General features: G+C 40.3%; 2 protein-coding genes across 2 annotated transcripts in view; one reads left to right on the top strand and one right to left on the bottom strand.

Moving 5' to 3' along the window:
• The window catches only part of LOC111671697 (calreticulin-like), a 6753-nt gene extending 4976 nt beyond the window's left edge, over nucleotides 1–1777 (bottom strand). Inside the window, exons 1-2 of the mRNA XM_023428862.2 lie at nucleotides 1586–1777; nucleotides 723–824 (exon numbers count right to left, since the gene is read on the bottom strand). Coding sequence (XP_023284630.1) covers nucleotides 723–824; nucleotides 1586–1679 — 196 coding nt within the window. The 5' untranslated portion in view covers nucleotides 1680–1777. The remainder of the gene's footprint in view (nucleotides 1–722; nucleotides 825–1585) is intronic.
• A 7195-nt stretch (nucleotides 1778–8972) lies between these two features.
• The window catches only part of arhgap39 (Rho GTPase activating protein 39), an 84663-nt gene continuing 72398 nt past the window's right edge, over nucleotides 8973–21237 (top strand). Inside the window, exon 1 of the mRNA XM_023428727.2 lies at nucleotides 8973–9071. Coding sequence (XP_023284495.1) covers nucleotides 9061–9071 — 11 coding nt within the window. The 5' untranslated portion in view covers nucleotides 8973–9060. The remainder of the gene's footprint in view (nucleotides 9072–21237) is intronic.

The raw sequence follows: 21237 nt of genomic DNA, 5'->3' as shown, positions 1-21237 counted from the left end.
TGAAAATTAGAAAAGATAATATTCTTTGTGAAAGGTGCTTCAGCAAAGTGTTTTCATAAATGGAACTCTGGATTACTTATTTGATATTTGAAATATTTATTCATATATTATAATTTATTATTGGTGTTATTTTCTATACAGAGACAGTGTTTGTGAAATCTTGACCTCAAGGCCTTATTTGAGGGCCTGGGGGTGTTCCTGCCATAAAAAAAGGGAAATACTTGTAATCATATATTTCTATATTCATTGTTGTATCCCAAATGAAAATATTATTAAAAAAAAAATTTAAAAAAGTACACATCACTATACTATAGTATAGTATAGTATCAGCAGACATCAGTGGGTTGATGTGGAATCTTGAGATTGTGTCCTAAAAACGCGCCTTGTCAAAAATGTAGTTTTTGTGTTAAATATTTTTTGATTCATTTGTGTTTAATTAAACACAAATCACACATTCCACAAAGCAAATCTGGAGCCAGGGAGAAGTCCAGAAAATTGTACCCAATACATTAAGAGGCTGGGCTGTTAATAGGGGCCCAGGGCCTCTGACAGGTTATTCCAGTCCTGGAAATAATCTCTGCTAAGAGCAGGTCATACACCAAACCTGTTTTACCTACATTTGCATGATAAGACACTATAACCAAGCATCTGACATATGCAAACATGCTAATTTCAGACAAATCCATTAGAATCAATTGTGTCTGTGACAGAGTAAGAATGACCTTTATCAGCCTCGGCGTCCCCGTAGAACTTTCCAGCGCTCAGTTTCCATTGGCCGTAGTCTGACTTGTGCTTTGACTCCAGCCACCGGCTCTTCCATCCATCTGGAACACAGCAGTCACACTCAGCTGGTCACTCACGGCAGTTGCCTACTTCTGCTAGTTAATGCAGTATTACCAAACTACATTACACATCTATTGTAGTGCATGTTTCACATCTACATTACATTGCTGCACTGCTTTTGCAGCACAGACTTCATAATTAAAGCTGATGTTTAAAGAAAATAAAGTCTGAAAGAGGTGTTCGATGACAGGGGTTTGGATTTGACACCAATACCATTTTCAGTCTCCAGTTTGTACAGCTCACATCTGATCTTGTTAGTTTTTCCATCGAAGTTCTGCTTCTACTCTGACTATTTTATTCTATTTTATTTTAAGAGCTGAAGCAGCACTGCAGCCCAGCTGGATTTCACCTGAAAGACCTCAGCGCTGTTCAGAGAGATATCAAAAGTGAAAGGAACTTATGAGGATATCACTTCATGAATTATTTGGTATTCTAGTTGCTTGACAAGATAAAGAGAGCTTACAATTTAAAAGCAACATTAGAACATTTACTTTATTGCTGTATTAGGCTACTTTACCTGTATTTTTAAGCTAACATTATCTCTCACTTGACTAATAGAAATGAGATGGCCTAGCTCCTTTTTTACATGCTAAAGTAAAGCAGTAAGGTTATTTTATGTAACAGAGCAAACACTGAGGAGAGAAATGACACTGGTGAAGTCGGTTAAAGCAGACACTTTGACAACACAATCATTCAAAGGCCTACACAGACTATAGGAGACGTAGAATTGGCTGTACTGCACCTCCATCCTGAAACTGTTCCTTGAAGTAGACGGTGGCGTCAATAGTGGCAACTATCGACGCAAAAACTGCAAGAAAGGCCACTGGAAGCTTCATGTCTGCGGCTTGAGTCCAGCTCCTTGGGGTGAAGAGAGCAGAGCCGAGGAGGAAGCAGCTAATAAAGACCGGAGGAAACGTAACCCGAGAACTTCAACTGCACCGAGCCCTGCACAGATGGCCGCTGCTCATTGGACAAACGTCTAGCCAATGAAATGAGACCACGAGTTATATTTCGGAAGCGCTCGGGTGTAAGCGGACGAAATCGGAGAAGGGTGGGGGCGAGAGAAGTCCAAAATGTGTGATTCATTCCTACCTGAAAATAGGAGCACCTTATAACCAGCTTATGTTGATCTGATAATGATATTATAATGACATTATAATGCCAATGACAAGAACAGGATTAACTGGTTTATTAAAAAAAAACTGGTTCCACTGAGTAATTAGTTAAACTCCTGATTCATTAGTAACGACTGCGGATGACCCCCTTTGTTTGGTTTGTTCAGTCCTATAAAAGGTGTGTTACAGATGTCCACATCCTCCACACAATGACCAGTTGGGAAAATAGGAATGTGAGGTGATACTTGATTGTTTTCTATGTTATATGATGTACAAAGGTTTCATATCATATGGTAACCACCTTGTGTGTGTGTGTGTGTGTGTGTGTGTGTGAGTGAGCGAGCGAGTGTGTTTGTGTGTGTGTGTGTGTGTGTGTGTGTGTGTGTGTGTGTGTGTGTGTGTGTCATCATGGTAAATGTCCCTGGACACACCTACAGTAGCAGGAACTACTACTGAGGTGGTTTTGGGTACTTGGGCAGCATGGTTTGATTTAGGGGGGCTTTGGGGGAGTCTGACTTGGACCACTTTACTAAATGGACCATACCATTTCTAAACCTTGATATTAACTTTTGCTTAAGTTACAGTTAATGTCAGCTAGTTTCTAACTTTAGCCTTAATTCTCAGTTTAGTTACCTAATGTTAGCTAGCTAACACATATCATTTCCAATGTTGCCTCAGTCATTAGCAGCGACACAATGGAGGATTAGTTGTTGTAGAGATATGTTTTGACATCAATATAGAGTTTATTATTTCATGTTAATAGTCTTTTGTGCAGCCGTGGTGGGTTAGTTATTCTTTTTGATGGACCACAACAGCAGGGGCCAGCCTTTTAAAGGCGAATGTCACTGACTGACTGACCAAGTGATCACTGGTCAGACTAAAGCCACGAGAGAGGAAATATTGTACTTTCTACCCCACAACATTTATTTGAAAGCTTTAGTTTAACAAGCCAGATACTGTAAGAATTGTAACACTTCAGTTCACTGAAGCACGTGGCTGCAATGCACTGGGATCCGAGTAAACCCAATGTATAAGTAAATGTTGACCCCCCCTGATTATCATTGTATAATTCACACTCATTTGGGAAGGTGTTTACACGCCTGTGGACAGATTTTGTCACCATGATACCATCACAACTTTACAAGATACAGTCACGCTGAGATCAAAATGAAGGCCGAGTTTGGAGATGGGTCTGGGTCGGCCCCTGAATCATTTAATATACTGTATATGTAGTACATATGTAGTAATGACTACTGAGCACTCATGTAATAATGCATTATTACATGATGCAGTTGACATCACATAGCAAAGTGTATGAATACTAATGTCAATGTGATATTTCAGTTTTTCCTTTTTAATAAATTTAAAAAAATTTCTAGAATTCTGTTTTGACTTTTTTTTTATTATGCTGTATTGACTGTAGATTGGTGAGGGGAAAATGATTTTTTTAAATTTTATTTTGGCATTAGGCAGCAACATAATAAAATGTGAAAAAATGGAAGGGGTAAGATTAATTATAATTAATGATTAATTAAGATAATTTTGGGCTTAGCTTTATATACAGAGCCAAGTTCTATATACATCTAAAGGAAAATCAAATTAAACAGACAACATTTAAGAGAGCCACAGCACAGGGTCTGAACACAAGTCTAAATGACAGTTGATTGATTGAAGATTTTTCTAATGGGTTTTCTGTCTGATTAAGAGTTTTTTAAGTGACTTAACTGAAAGGCATCCATACAGTGTTTTTTTTGGGGGGGGGGGGTCTTTTTATGCCTTTATTTGACAGGACAGTAGAGAGACAGGAAATGGGGAGGCGAGGGAGGGGGAATGACATGCAGTAAAGGCCGTCCGATGCGGGACTCGAGCCGGGGCCGACTGCGGCGAGGACTGTAGCCTCTACACATGGGGCGCCTGCTTAAACCACTACGCCACATGACGCGCCGTGTTTTCATTTTTTAAGGGACTGATTTCTTTTTATGAAAATGTGAATTCAGGGTGTATTTATCATGATACTTTATTTAAATTTTAAATGTTGGTAATTTTTAATCTATGTAGCTTTAAATTCTTAAAAGTCTGTGCACAAAACTCATTATAGCAAAATCCCCAATGTATTACAATCCATTTATTCATCCATTACAGGTCCCCCAAGTCTGGGGTTTTCAGTGGTTAAACCACTTCATGCACTTGAAAATATTTCATTCATAAAAAAGCATCTTATTGATCATATTGATTGATCGAATAATTAACTCTTTATTTATGCAAAAACATTTTTCTTTTCAGCATCTTGCTGACATCTTGAGTGAAATTAGCAAAAAAATATAAGTAGAGTACATGTCCTGACTTAAAAACATGATCAGATTCTTCTTTTGTCACCATGTTGACAGGTTATACATAAAGTTTCAGATTGGACACGATAGAATTAGACATTGCACAACGTTTTAATGTCTGATTGGATGTGGGGAACTAGAGACCAACAGATAAGAGGAGGAAATTATCACTTGAACCTTTATAAACTGCAGACAGGCTGTGATTGAGTGTGAGTGAGTGTAATGCATGTATTGTGGTAAAAAAATGACTAAAAATGACCAAAGTCAGAATATTTTATGGTACAGAGTCTTTCAATCAAACTTTTAACTTAAGAGAGTCAAGAAGAATGTCAGCCATAGGGGATGAGTTGTGTATAATTATTTCAGGATGTAGGTACAGTACCTGTTTGTATCTGTCTGTATAATACATAAATGCTTCTCTCCATATAATAGGATTTACAATGTAAAAGAATGAACTTTGGTTTGAGATAAAATAATACTGACACTTCAATAAGTTTGTCCAGGCAGTACCAACAGTGGCCACAGATGGTCCCCACAGTCTGTACTAGAGGTCAGAGTGAGTTCATGATAAATGAACATCACTGATCCCTGCATGGAAACTGAAACTCAACCTCGGATAACGAATTAGTTATACACTCAAATTCAGATTTTGTTTTGTTAAATGACGAAGATAAATTTCAGGTTAAAGTTCACAGCAACAGAAACAAAAGTTAGTGTGAAGAATTCTGTCAATACACTGTACACGTGCCAAGTAGATAGATAGATCGATGCATAGATAGATAGATAGATAGATAGATAGATTAACAATAATAAGTAAACAATAATCTGTTCTGCAGCGCAGTGAGATGAGATGTTTGCTGCTCGCTGTCCAGAATGTTGTTGGTATAGTCCAAGATGGCCTCCATCTTACATTGCATGCATCTCTCCACTTCCTGCCAAGCACAGACCCAGCCTTTTTGACCAGTTTGTCCAGTCTCCTTGTGTTCATGTCTGACATGCTGCTGCCCCAGCAGACTGCAGCATAAAAGAGTCCACTGGCAGGTCAGGATCTGAAGCTTCTATAGTTCCCGTACCTGATTTATCCTGTCAGTCCAGAGGCAGCCTTCGGCTCACAAGCTCAAATGAAGGAAGCAGGAGCAGACAGCTGCGAACAGGTGAAAAGGTTTATGATAGGGTTCAGGGAATCAAAAACAGTTGTTGACATCCACATTTTCCTTCCCCACCAATCAAAAAGCAACATTCTGCCAGCTGACTCCACACAAACTACTAGCTAAATAAGACCATGTGACTCACAAGTGCTCCTCCTTTCCCTAAACTCAACATAGGTAACCTCAGCGATGGTGACAGGTTGGTGCAAGATCAGCTAATGCTTATAACCACATTTAAACATTACATTACATTATTCATTTCAACCACAATTACTTGATGAAATTGATGGATATGAGATGTTTTATTAATGAATGGATAAAAATAAAGAGCGGTGAGCTGCTTTACATGTGTGCTAAACTCACATGGACACGAAACATGTCAACACAATCTTTTCTACAGTTTCTATTCCACAATTACAATTTATATAATAAAAGCAACACTTGCAATGCTGCAGTAGGCTTTCAGTGTAATTGAAGTTAAAGCAGCAGGAGGATGCTCATAATGATGTTAGTAACTATGTACCAATATTTATAACCCTCCCTATGAACTTAAAACTTGTCAACTAATATGACATAAGATCAAGCATCAACCTCCAAGGCTGAAAAATAAAGCTAACGCTGAAGTGTTAAAAGCTGCAGTTCCTCTAATGACCACTAGAGTCTCGCTCAATCCCCATAGACTCCCATGTTAAAATGTCCAACTTTACAGCAGAAATAAACATGTTTACATCCTGGTACAGAAACAGTTTTGGTTCTATGACTAATTTCCTCCTTCATGACACCTGTTTATACAACTCACCTGTTTACATTTTTATTAAGGCTTGAAGTTATGGAGAATTGAGGGCGTGGCTTCTTTGAGTGACAGGTGGGAGAGCGCTACAAACTGATGTCTCAGCTCCACAGAAGCCCCACCTTTTCAGGCACTGCCAAGATGGCTCTTCAGGAAGCTGTTGGGGCGTCACAGAGACTACGTACAACTACTTGACAGGCACTAGTGGAGGAATTATCAACTAAAGTAGAAAATAATGAAAATAAATTTGGGGTATTTCTTGAACTCAAAAATGTGTTTGGTGGCTACAACAACACCTGACAATCAGACACCTAACAACATGTAAAAAGGCTTCCAGGTATGAGCCTTAATTCAGCAGGTATCTTATTTGACAGTTATCACTATGTTTGTTGCTATTGTGGATGAAATTTAATTTATAGATTTACAGTTCAACTTCATATCTATCATTACTCTTTTTGTTGAAGTCAAAAGCAAAAACTTTAGCTAACATTTGTAGATGTGGTTTCTAAATTAGGCTCAAATATTTATGAAACCAAATATTTACATGTTGTCTGCTGAATGTCCACCTGGGGCTGCAATCAGGCCATAACTTTTACACTTGTGTTTTAGTTTTATTTATGTTTACACTTACATATTTTATATATGGAAATTCAATATATGTACATATATTATGTTTGCGTAAATGTAGGTGCAACAGCATGTCGCATGTATAATTTTGTAATCTTGTGTGTATGTTAGATTGTGAACTGAGATTAGATTGTGAGTGATTGTGTTGTGTTGTGCTGACTGTGTCAGCTCAGTCACTATGGAGAAATGTGAGTTGGTGATTGTACAAAAAACTGGAAGTGCAGATTTAAGACCAAAGGTGTGGTGAGAAGCAACAGACCAGGATCAGGAATTATCTTTTGTTTAATACTGTGACAATGACGTGCATGTACCAGTTATGTGATGCTGATAGCATCACATAACAGGACTTCAACTTTTCAATGATCATATCCCAGCACATTTAGAGCCATGATAACAAAATGACTTTGGTGGTGAACAGGTTGAACGTTGTTCTGATGAAGTTGTTGATTCCTGCTCTTCCATGTTTTGAGTTCATGTTTCCTCTGTGCGCTCATGAGTTTCACCCCACAGTCACATGGGAGGATGTCTCCAAATAGTCATCAGACAGGCTTTGAATAGGAGAGTCTGTATTTCTGTGGTAGCCCTGTGATGCATCAGAGACTTGTCCAGGGTGCCCCAGAGCATGCTGGGATTGACTACCACCTCCTCCACCCCGACAGTGGAACAAGAATGCAGTGAAATCTCTGGTGATCTCTGCATTAGTAACAACAGTCCTATATGTACTGTCGTTTCCATTCAACATCAGTGCATCACCACTTGAAACAAGCAATACCCGTTTTCGTTTGCGTCAAGGTAGCTAGCATTAGCAACACGAATACCGGAAGTTCTCAAATGTTATCTTCAGAATAAAATAGTAGGTGTGGACATTTGCTTTTGTTGTTGATGCATTTTCTCTAACTTTGGTGAATCTGTGAGGAAAATGCTGAATTTTGTAGTGTTAACCTCTGTGGACTGATTCTTTCTTTCTGCTGTGACTGTACAACCAAAACAACTGTGGCTATTATTATGAGAAAAATGATCAAATTGGAGAACATCTGTTGGAGCAGGTTGCCAGTTGTGTCTGAATTGTTTTACCTTAACTTAAATAGGTCCACAAGTATGTAGTGTAGACTCATAAAATACACCCAGTACAGCCACCTTATTATAAAAGCTTTTGGGACATCAAGAAATTGTCTATTTGGTTTTGTAATTGACATTCATTAAGGGATAAAATACTTTCCATTAAATTCATAAAAAATGGTAAATGGACTTGCACTTATATAGCGCTTTTCTGGTCTTAATACCACTCAAAGCGCATTACAATACTTGCCACATTCACACCCTGATGGAACAGCCATCAGGGGCAATGTGGGGTTCAGTATTTTGCCCAACAATACATACATACAACTAATTACATAAATGCAGTAAATTAAGCTTTTCAAGCTACTAATTGTTATTTTGTATCATGAGTCCCTCATAATGTTTTCCTTTTTTTAATTTTTTTTTTTATCATACCTGTATATCTAAATGACTATGATATTCTAACATAAAACTAGTGTACTGCTTCAGTTCTGTATCTCATTTATATTTTCTGGGATATTTTTATATTTATGTAACCCTTATGTCTCAGCGGTTGGTAGTGTTGTCCAGTCTCGCCAGGCTGTGGGTGACTGCTACAATTTTCTTTTAACTGTCTAATCACCACCAACACAGCAGGACAGTTGACTCCACTTTATTCTTCTCACTTAGCAGGACATGTGCATCCACACCTTTCCCACAGGCAACAATGCCAGGTGGGAACCAAAAATGTAAATAACCAACTTAAATGTTACAACTACAAATTATATATGAAATAAAAAAGTACTGCAACTGATAACAAAATTATATAATAAACTAAAGATGTAATCTTAATTAAAAAATATGATAAACTCAAATAATATTGCACTACTTAATATAGCCTACAACACAAATTAATATGGTAAACTTATGATTAAAATAATCCAAATATGTACAATAATTAAGGTACATTTACAAAACGGATGGTACGCTTACACGGTTGGTGAGAGGCTTTTATTGTGAAGGCGCTGATCAGACCCGGCGTTTATCGTTGTTGCGAGCTTGACGCTGGTCTGGCAGGAGTGACTCGTTGACTGCGGCGACCGCAATTTCGGCAACATGGGAGACGTTGTGGGATTTATTCTAAACGGATTTTAACAACCGTCGGGAAAATGGCAGAAAGGTGAGTCTCTCAACATATGAGGTGTGTTTTTCCCGCTCGCTGTTGTTTTCGATGTCTCCTCTGAGAGGGAGGCAGCCAGCCCAGCGACGAGGTTAACAGCGGTTCGTATGGTCTCTGTGCCGAAGCGGGTGTTAGCTAGCTGGTCACTTAACCGCTCACGCGCTTCAATCTGAATTTCATTACTCATAAAGGGAAACATATGTGTGAATCCAGACTTGTTGTGTGTCCGCTCGCCGGGTCGCTGGTTGCTGGTTTGGGCATTTTTCCTCAGGATATTCATCAAGGTGGAGGGAGCGGTAGAGGGAGGCTGTACGGCTGGATGATGATGAGGATGAGGATGATGAGGATGATGCTGTTGCACCTGTCGGTCTAAATTGCCGTCTCTTTGCTGAAATGCAGCTAACCTGCTTTCCTAGCATGACGCTAACAGCAAACCCACCGATGAACCATTATCAGTGCGTGTTGACGCTCGGCTCGCCAGGTTGATCCAAATCCACACTCGCAGCAGCATCTCTCATCATCATGATGGATGGAGGCGCCTCCCATGAGAGGAGCCATTCGAAATGGAGAAGTGTGGCACCATCCCGTCATCTTTGTAACACCACCTGATTTAGCTCTGTAGTTGTCAATATGCAGAAATACTCCGGCTTCCAAGTCTGTGCCGTATAGAGAGACCCGGCACCAAATTCCTTTACAAATCTCTGTTTCATATGAAGTTGCTCTCTGGCAATCTCGCGTGTTTTATAACACGTAACCCTACAGCCATATTTGTATCAGCACTTCCCTGTGGGAAGTTCGGCATTCACATTATCTATCAATGGATGAAATTACTAGTAAAATGTCCATTTTCAGATTTGTATTGTTCGCTCTAACCTCCCACTTATGAGGGCGGCGAGGCAACGACTACAAGTCCAACTTGTACTGGATGAGGTGTTGTCTGGTTTACTGGATCATCCTGGTATTGGAGACAAGATGCTAATGATGCTGATTAATGCTCCCATGTTGTATACAGGACATGTAAACCTGCTGTTGGCCAAGGAAACTTTAAAACAGGCGGAATTTGAATTGAGTTTGGCGTTAGAGCAAAGAGAACAGGTTTCTTTTTAAATGATGTTTTTACAGTTGAATATAGACAATGGCAGTTTCTCGGCAGCAGCAAGCTGCTCACAAGTCTCTGTTAATATTTGATGGCTGTTAAATTTGTAGGGCTCATGTAAATCACCACTGCAGGTCTGCCCTGTGGGATCTGCAGCATTATACACACACTGACATGTTTGTCAGAGGCCTATCACACAGATGGGCCAAATACACTATCATTATTAACAAATGTAGTGATGACTGACGACTGATTAGACAGCATTTGGTGTGGTCACAGATGTGGGTCAAAATATTATCAGCTTGCAAGGTCCGTTGTGGAGATAATGGCTTTGATATATACTTTATTTAATCAGGAAGTCACATTGAGATCAAGATTTAATTTATTTTTATACCTGAGAACATAAAAATAAAATAAATGCCAAAAATAAATATTAATAGCAGAAATACAAATGCGAATATACATTCAGGTATTATTACAAACAAGTGGACATGTGTTAATATAAACAACAATCAATATTGTCAAAACAAATGATGAATCATGATGAATCAAAACAAGATGATGACATAAACACTCATAACTGCAAGTTAGAAGAGAGATTTAGTAAAACAATTGCACCCCAAGTCAGTAAGACTTCTAATCAAATGTTTAAATGTTCCTGTTGGTGTCAGTGTGTCCAGTTTTAGTCTTTTCTGCAAGTTATTCCACACAAATGGGGCGTGGCTCTGATAACAATGTTTCTGCACTTGGACCTGCGGAAGCCTGTTTGTGATTTTTATCAGAAAAATTTTACAATTTATGGATTTTGAACAATCCAGAAGAAAAGCATCAAACCAGTCTGTTTCAGACCACCTGCTCCTCACCAACCAGAGGAAGCAAGTCCACAGGAATAACAGCAGCATATGAAGTCAGTCAGTTTCACTGTGAGCATGCTGATGTCTTGGTTGAGGTTGGGTTTTAGTGTTTGTATATTTATATTGTTGTATTGACTGGTAGTGCCGAGATGGCTTTGCTTAAAGGTCAAGAAATTAACCTAGTAAGAAGTGCTGAAAGGATTAATCAATTAGTCAGTGGTGAGTAAAGGGATAAAGCATTTTGATAATAGATTGTTGGTTAAAGTCATTTATCAGTCAATACTGTCAAACAGTCTCTGGCTCCAGCTTCACCAGTGTGTGCGTGTGTGGCTTTCGCTGTATTATATGAGTGTAAACTGAATGTGTTTGGGTTAGTTTGGGCTCTCAAACCTCTGCTGAGCAGTTCTCACTGTTTCATGAGATTTGATGGACAAAACAATCCAAGTTTTTGTGATTCTGGTTGATGAATTGTCAAAGATAATGAGTAATTGTTATGTGTAGCACAAAAAAAACAAAGCAAAATGTGGAGCATTGAACTTCAATACTTCATCTGGAGCAGTGAGTATTGAAAACTGTGAAGCACTGCATCTTTGTTAAGATAGTTCCTGATTTCAATCTAATCTATTATTTAGACTAATTGTTGTTCAGCTGCTTGTGTTTGGACTAAACCTGCCCCAGAGGAGTTTTAGGGCCAAATGATCATATGACAACATTTTAAGGTAGAATCACAATTCAGGATCTGAATCGCGAGTCTCCCCACAGATTTTGTTGAACTCATGTGATCACATGATTAGTTGTGCATATGGTTGCCTGGACACACCCGCTCTGATTTTATTCTGAAAGTCCTGACTGGAAGTTGTGATTCATATCTTTCTGCTGCTTTGACGCTTGTTTTGGATGTTTGTCCGCTGACAATGCTGTCTTCAGTTTACAAACTGTCACAACCAATCAGGCTTTTTGCTTAGTTCACATGGAGTATTCATTTGGACACCACAGTTATTTATTTATTTATGAGGTATTTATAAGGCAGTTCTCTGGTCCTGCAGGCCGACTCTAACTCCACCATCTTGAACTACCGCTGGTGACGGTGGCCCTGGTTCTGCTCAGGTGGAGATCTGGTTTATGTGGAGCTGCACCAGAGTCACTGAGGCTGCAGAGCAGAACAAGGACTGCTGTCTCTAGCTGCAGTTAGTGGGCTAGCTGTTAACAGTTAGCAGCGATTGGACTAGGGAAATGAAATATCTAAATATATTAGCTTTTAATGACACGATCTGTAGATCATATGCCAATATCACCCACCACTAATTACATTCATGTTGTACTAATTTGTTTTCCCAACTATGTTGTGGATGCAAACGGATTCACTTGCCAAACACATTAATTAAAACATCTCATTATGCTGAAAGAAAATGTAATTTGTTTGGCAACATGTTTCCTTCAAAATGTATTTGGTGTCACATGGAATTGGAATTAACAACATTGGTTTGTGCTTAAATGTAACATTTGAGAAATTTGGCTTCTTTTGTTATGTGAAAAAAGGGTTTTGTAATAAGAACATGTTTATTGTAGGCTTGGTATTAAAAGCCCTACATCACGATCATGAGGACTGGGACCACGCCTCCCTGGGATTTTTTAACAACATATAAATAAAACAACAGACTTGGCATAAAAAGAAAATCAGTCATTTGTGAAAGTTGTTGCACCCAAAATCTGAAACTGGAAAAATATGTGTGTGCTTAAACTTTGCACCAGAACGGTGTAAAATCAAATCTCAGACAAAATTCCTGGTTTTATTTTGTTGTCTTTGCATGTAATTGGTCAAACTCTCGGTGATAATGAGGGTTTTGTGATGTGGGTTCAGTCAGTAATGATGTGAGGAAGGTTTCACTAACTTTTGCAAGAAACCACACAACTCCAAAAGTGTTTTTTTCCTAGGGGAAAAGAAACACTGCTTGGTTTTGTGTGGATATCTAAATTTGCAGTTATAAAACCTTTAACTTGTTTTTTACTCAAACTGGCCCCTAGTTAGCAGAATGCCTTTCAAAAACTGTGCATGAATTTATGAAGTTTTTTTTTTTTAAGTTATGTGCATATGAATAGTGGAGCTTAATGTGATTGCAGCTGCTGTCCAAACTCAAAGTCTCAGCATGTGTTGAGGTTGCACTGAATTCTAGTCTGCTGAGCTGCTGTGGGTGAAGAAATGATGTGCACTCTTTCTCTAAGTGTGATTGTTAAACGGTGCCACTAATTAAAGGCTGTTTTAAATGAGGCTGTAAAGAGGAATTTTCCTTAAACTCTGTGTGTGGCTGCAGTGGAAATATTAGTCACCAGAATGAAAAGAAACCAGGTGGTATGAGGGTACGAGGTCTAGCAGCAGCTGATGATTTACTGCTCCTGATTGGTTTAATGATCAGTGTGAACTTGGAGCAGTCCACACACACATGGCGTCTCCACAGTGCTCCGTCCACATGTCTGGCAGTCAGCTTGACATTTGATCCCAGCTGTAGGGTGGGGCGTTGAGCGTGTGTGTTGTGCCAGCAGCACATGGTTGAAATATTCATATGATAATGGTTGAGCCACTAGGCTGGTGCCATGTCTGTCACATACACTCTTGTTGTCTCCAGCATCTCCTGCTCAAGGACATGAAGAGGTCAGGACTGTCTGCTGAGGGAGGGGCGCTGGACAAGAATCCAGCTCCAGACACAGTTGTGTCCTCGGCGCTGTAGTTTGTAACCAACTGACTCAACATGAAGAGCCATTATTAACACTGCTCACATATCTACATCACATGCAAGTCTCACTGAGATTTGACATAATCATTATCATTTCAAAATACTGTTCTGTTACACTATGACCCCACCAGATATTCACTTGTGATGTGCACCAATCAGACTGTAAATAAAGATGGACGCAGCCTGTGTGACATCACCCACAGGTTTCTGAAGCTCACAGTGAGCTGCTCCACCATTGACATCTTGGCACTGTCTGATTAACAAGTCATATTATCATATTAGATTTGCATGAAAAATCCTCCGAGAGCCACCAACACCACAAACATGGCCAGGAGCCAACTGTGATTGCACCCACCTGTCACTCAAAGAGGCTATGTGACACAACTTTAAGTCTTAATATAATGTAAACAGGTGAGTTATATACACAGTCGTCATGAAGGAGGAAATTAGCACCAGAGACCAAAACTGTTTTTGTACCAGGCTGTAAACATGCTTATTTCTGCTGTATAGTTGGACATTTTAACATGGGAGTCTATGGGGACTGACTTCATGCTGGAGCCAGACTAACCCTAACCCTACCAGTTTGAGAGGGTCAAACAAAACACACACTGTTCAGTTGCATTATGGGAAATGTAGGATCCAGCACTTTTGAAGCTTATCAAAGGGAGTTGGATCTCCCATTAATAGTGTTGGCAGTTTGAGCCTCAGCTCCTTCACTCCATATGTTTGAGTGTCCTTGAGCAACGGACATAGTAACGTATATAGGCTGAATGGCGATACATTATATGTATCTTTGTGTTTTCTATAAAATGCAAAGACAGGGTTTCCTTTCCTGTTTGAAAATAAACACCTGCAAAACATGTAAATGAAAATTTATATAACATAAATATCATATAAATATTCAGTGTTTCTCACAAGCTGAGAATTTAATTGTGGTGGTAGGGGTCACGTGTGACTCAAGCAGTTTAGATGGGAGGTTATTTTCTGTAGCTACAATTTACAAACGCCTCACATGCAGATGATACAATGTACAGATGTTCCCTAAACGCCTCATGTAAACTATCAGTAGACACTAGGTGACTGTGCACAGAGGAGACTCTAGTCCATACTCAGTTACTTAGGCACACACAAGTCAAACAGGCATGTGGCCAAAAATGAATTAATTTGAGAAGATAGAAATAAAACGTTCTGGTGTAACAAATGGAGTGATTTTATCTACCTGGGTGGGAGGGAAACGCTGCACTGTCTCTGCCTCCATGTTGCAGGAGAACGGTGGAGTGTGTGGGGCTGGGTTTCCGTGCAGAGGGAGAGTGGGGGCGGGGTCTCACAGGATTGTGTGAGAGAGGAGAGATGCTCACACTGACACAAAAAGAACAAAACAACGGGTTATGTAAAACTATATCAATATAAACGGTGGTGTCTCATCCTATATCTTGTTTCAAATATTTCATCAGAGCAGCTGGTCATAGTGTAGGAAGAGATCATTCTGAACTCGGACCGCTCTCACCAGTGAACGATGTCACTGTATCTACCAGCCATGGATATTTGCCTCTTATCTTAACCTCAACCATCACATCTAAATGCCTGACTGCAACCCCTCCCTCACACCTGTGTGAAATTACAGTGGAGCTGTGACCTTTTCCAAACAAATGATTTTCACATTTACACTGATTGCTAAATAACTCCAGTACGAGTGGGACGGCTGTTAATGTTTCTGGTTTAGTTCCTGCACATCTGTTTTGATGTGTATATGTGTGTGTGGTTATAGAGACAGTGAGCACTGTGTGTGTGTGTGTGTGTGTGTGTGTAGTAGCGCACACCAGGCTGTTGGCTTCATAAACTGCTGATATGCGCCTCGTGGTGGTTGTGTTTTGCTCTGTCAGGCTCCATGTTCGTCCCACTCCTCCCTCCCTTATTAACCACATGACAGGATCAACAGACTGTTCAGCTCCTATTGATGTTGTGACATGAAAGGACAGCAGTTTTAAAGGGCTGCAGTGTGAGCTCTTCATTTTTCATCCATGTAATCAGTAAACAGAGTGGTAGGAAGAAGCATCAGGCATACACATATCACTGTATCCTGGAAATATACAGGAGGTTTGACTTCAGTGTAAAGGTCAGTGAAGGCCTCACTGTGCTTCAGATGTACTGGACTGTATGATGTGCAGGGTGAGAAGCCTGCTGCCTGCTTGAGCCCTCTCCAGTAGCCGTTTCCATCTTGGATCTGGTGGTTGGTAAAATAGCCAGATTAGCTAACACAAGCAAATCTGTATTAAACCTTTTTGCCTCTCACCACATCTTCTGATAAGTTAAAATTTCAAACAGCAGCTTCTCATCTTTAGTCCAGTTAAAGTGACAGACATTTGTGGCCAAAGGTGAGGAGAAAAAAACTGTGACCACCAGAGTAGAGACTCTTCTCTATAGGAATTATAAAGCTGTCGCGTCACATCAAACTCATTAGAAGTCCTCACATAAAGCTTTACTCATATCACAATAGAGCTATGCAGTAACTTGAAATATTATTATATACAACAGACCATAAATGAAGTGTCGTGGTGCTACAGAGGCGCCCTGACCTACAAATGATATTCTTCAGATGTAAAGGAACATGTTTGTTTGGTACAGAAAGAAATATGACATCGCCACCATTTTTTTTTCCAGTGAAAGTGAAATACAAAAAATGACCAGTCCCACTATAATCATGACTAATATCACAATCACGATATCTGTCAAAATAATTGCAATATGATTTTCATTCAGCCCTGTATCACATCAATATTTGAAGTTTATCAGCCTGTGAACAATAAGGTGTAAAAGCAGCAGTTTTTTAACTTTAAGGAGGCTGCCATCTCAGTCTCTGACTATTAGTTATTTATAACTTTACCTCAGCTTCTTGCAAATGTTTGTTGCTGAACTTAAATTATTAGATCAGTTGGGGGATTTTACCTGATTTGGATTCAATGAGCAGTTTTGATGCTAAACCCCCCAAACTCTGCTGTCCACCAACTCTGAGTCTTTTGTGTGTTTGTGTTCTTGCCTCGGGTAATTGTATAAATAGCACACACTTCCAAAAGGTGTCTCCTTGAAGGCGTTAATCTATTTTTCACATGAAAAGTGACAGAAACAAGGGAACAGAGTTTAAACTTTGTCTACACCTGTTACATAAGGTAAAGTCATTATCAGATTGTTTGTTTTGTCGAGTTACAAAAATGCTAGACACATTTTCAATCATTGTGATCCCAGCAAATGACCCACCGTCTGTTCAGCATTTCACTGGAGTGATTTTCCCTAAACTCATGGTTGTGAATTTGGCTAAATGGTATGATGATCTTGATTCTGAGGCGTCACAGGGACCATGAAGGAGAGGAGGAGACTGAGCCAACATTCATGTTACTGAGTCAGAGACAAGTTAGATAGGGCAAGAACCATGAAAAGTGACAGTAGAAACCAGAATTCTCCTTTTACCCACTTACTGTTGATGTTGGTGTACTGGCTGTAAGTCCTGAGCAGTCATGTGCATTAAGGCTGTTCATGCAAAGTGTCATTTTCCCTGTTCCATCAGTCAGAGTCAATGCAGAGGTGTGAGGAGCGTGTGTGGGTGAATTATTGACCTTTCTGTATTCACACGCACTATGTGCAACAGAACGATGATAATGAATGGTAATCAATCGAACACACTGTAACTCTCAGAATAATGATGAGAACAGTGAATGGTGAAAATGTGCTGATACAGAATAGTGATCATATACTGATACCAGTGTTTAAGTTAGTTATGTTTTAATTTGCAGAGCCACAGTCACCACTGCAAACACTGGCTTTACAGATGTTCCTGGAAAACTTGTTAACTTGTTAATGACAACAGGGATCAGCTCTTCAGGCAACATCTGTCTGGGACTGACTGAGTGCAGCCAGTTCCTGACTGCAACTGACCAATCAAAACTGGCCAATTAAGACCTCTCCTTGACTGTTTTAGTCTGTGAACCCAGTTGACTTCTGTTCGGCTTGTGAAAACAGTTGCGTGATGTTTTCTGTGTCTCTGGAGGAACTTTGTCAAGTCTGAGAAAATAATGCTGCTGGTGTCGTAGTGATGTAACTGTGAATGTGTCAGCTTCGGCTCAGGGAAGAGTTTATAACAGAAAGCCTGCATCAGTGTTCTTGAAGCTTGACCTATACTAGAGGCTAAATGTCTGTATATCTCAGCCTCTGCTCCTTTGACTTTGACCATTCAACCCCCCAACATCGTAGAGGTGCTATACTGGAGCACTCATTTAAATAGTGTATGTAGGTCGGGTTCTAGTAGCAGACACACAGGGGCAGGCTGGGTGATGCAGGCAAAAACAATCATAATGTGATTATTTTGACAGATATTGCGATTGTGATATGAGTCACGATTTCCAGTTGGAATGGTAATTTTTACATTTTATTTTCACTGAAAAAAAAAAAAAATGATGATGATGTGATATTTGTTGGGTTTTGTACCAAGCATGTTTCCTCACGTCTGGAGAATATGATACAACACCACAATGCTTCATTTATGGTCTGTTGTGACCATTTTTATCAAAGGAAAAATTGCAGCTTGTTTGACTTTGATATTACATTTGGCCGTATCGTGATTTCGATTAAAGGTCCAGCCCTAATGAGAAGGCAGGTGAGCAGGAGGATACACAAGATACATGAGGAAACAACCAGGAGGACGTTACCACAAGTGAGAAGAGACCAAGGCCCAATTCCAATCCGGTGCCTATACTCCCACTCAGAGACGGAGTGTAACTGTGTGGAGTCACACTCGCGGCTGTGGAGGGTCTCCTCGTTAAAAGGGGAGGGTAGCTTTGGGGCACCCTCACCTTTCTCTGATGGAAACAGGAAATTCTTTGTTACCCAAAAAAATTCAGAAAAATATTGTAGTTAAGGTAGTAAAGGAAAATTATAAATTGAATAAACAAAAGTTCACTCCCGTGCTTCTTTGGCTGCATTTCTTTATCGTTGAGCATTTTTTTAATTTTATCTCAATCTGATTAGATCCTTGTTGTTTCATTAGTTCTTACAGTGATCAAGTCAAATAAAAAACCCTGTCCTGTTTTCTCACATACACAGCACCATGTTCATTCCAAACTACAATGTAACCTGTAATTTCATCATGTGTCTGTGAAAATAGTCAAATGTCTGTTTGAGGTCATTTATGACTTCTCCTTTGGAAATAAACACACAACTCACATTAGTAGGTTTGTGGCATTTCATCCATCCTGGACCCAAAGCGATGCTGCACTCGTCTGGGAGTGTGGTTTGTAAGTCTGCATCGATGCAGAGTCTGTGTTGGAGGTTTTATAACCCACTCCAACTTAAGGGTCGTTAGTTTGGAACGACACTCTGTGGCGGACCCTTCACACGAACGCACAAACAGAGTGAGAGTGGGGAGGGGGAGTGTGTAGGGAATCTGGCCTTAATACACACGGATGGCGAGAGTGAGGGGGAACAGGTGAAACTAAGTGCGGCGGGGCAGCCGATCACAAAGATTGGAAACACACAAGGTCAGGAAGTAAAACAACTAATAGACACACAACAAATTAATTTCAAAATAAAAGAGGAAAAAGTCTGACAGGAAGTCACACAGAGGGCAGACTTTCACAAAAGGGCACTCCTGCTCAACGGGATGGGGGGCATGACAGGACGGACAGGAGGACAGAGGAGAGACACAGAGACAAAGCCATGAGCGAGTATTGACGGGTTGCACAGTGGAGGAGTGAGAGTTGTACTGAGCGGACTACAGCACAGTGAGAGCAGCGTGTCGCCTCCATCACTTTGTGGCCCAGAATGAATGTGACACAGTGTTGGGGCGATCAAGCTCTCTGCTGCTATAGTGGCGCACAGATTGCTTGTGGCTGCAGCAAAGCCTGTTTGAACTAGAGTCTGAAAGTGAGCAGAGATAGCAGCATATTGACTGGCACTGACAGTGGATGGAGGGGGGGGGGCAAGATAGAGGGGGTATTGACGGATGAAGAGATTGAGAGAGAGACAGCACTTTCTCCCTCTAATAGGATTATTGTGTAAATGTGTTTGATTTAAGGGCTGCCCCCAGAGGCTCTCAAAGGAGGGGGGAGGGTGTAAAGATGGGGAGGGGGAAGGGGCACGAAGATAAGGAAAGAAGACAAGGAAGGAAAGCAGTATTGAAGTATAAAATGGAGAACAACTTGGATGTAATATAAAGTGTGACTGGGTGTGTAACGTCCCTGTCAGTGTGTGGGAACCTAAAGATCCTCCATCCGCAGACACATTAACACTGCTGAGTGTCCTCATGTTGACTTCCTCATTTAAACCATGAGCTGACACTGTTCAGCATGTGTATCGGAAACATTAGATTTTTTCTCACTGTCACTGCACCTCCTTGATCGAGGCCCGAGTCGCTGTGGAGCTGCATTCATCACAAACTGTGATGCTAATTAATGTGAGGAGGAAACAGGCCTTGTGTGTTTTTCCAACACGATCCAGCCATTTATCATTTTGATTGAAAAGAAAACTGAGGCACTTGTGACTGAAAGTACCCTGAGCACAGCCACCTCATCTGTAGTGAGAGTATCTGAGGATGCATGAGGGCTGGAGACATTGGCTTTAAACAGAGGTCCACAAAGATGGGTAGACATTGTTTTTAAAAGAAATGCAAAAATAAGCATCACATACCTCCTGTATGGGCTACAGTCTGTTTTATAGGACATTGCATGCTTTCTGTTTACACTGTAAATCTTTTTTGGATAATTGGTCTTGTGGCTGTGGCTCAGGTAGTAGAGCAGGATGTCCAAAGATTGTAGGGTTGGTGGTACGATCCCCGGGTCCTCCTCTCTGTGTGCTATATGACTTGTAACGTGTTTTGAGTGGTGGATAAGACTAGAAAAGACAGGGTTTCCCTCACATAGACTTTTCTTGGATGGGCCGACCAGGTATATTTGCGGACTCATTTTGACGTTTTATTTGTATCGTTTTTAATCCGTTAGAATGACGCCATCTGTGATGGATTAAGTTTCGTTCTGCTAACGTGCAAAGACAAGTGCAAGTACTAGAGTTCCCTATGCAGGAAAACCCCTGGTTATTATCATACACAGACAGACAGACAGACAGACAGACAGACAGACAGACAGACAGACAGACAGACAGACAGACAGACAGACAGACAGATGATAGTTAGGTTACCCTGCTGCTGCGGGAGTGGGAATAAAAACCAGCCCTGAACTTTTGAGTTGGTCTGACCCACCAGAACCATTTGAAGACACCATCACATACATCGTGTCACACTGTAGACGAATCACATAGTAAACAGAGGATGAATGAATGATGATGATTTGTGGAACAATACATGGAATAGAACGGCCGACACTTTCCTTTGTGTAAATTAGCAGCTGTAGAGAGGGAGAGATTAGATAGTCATATATGTTGTTATAGACTGATCCTGGGTCAGAGGTATTGGAGGCAGAAACAATGCATTGATCAGGCTC

This window comes from Seriola lalandi, unplaced genomic scaffold (assembly GCF_002814215.2).
Source record: "Seriola lalandi dorsalis isolate HSWRI2012SDOR001 ecotype SW California unplaced genomic scaffold, Sedor1 jcf7180002054885, whole genome shotgun sequence".
In the NCBI taxonomy this organism is placed as follows: Eukaryota; Metazoa; Chordata; class Actinopteri; order Carangiformes; family Carangidae; genus Seriola; species Seriola lalandi.
The sequence above is the reverse complement of the archived record's forward strand: the minus strand, read 5'-3'. Positions and strand labels throughout refer to the sequence as shown.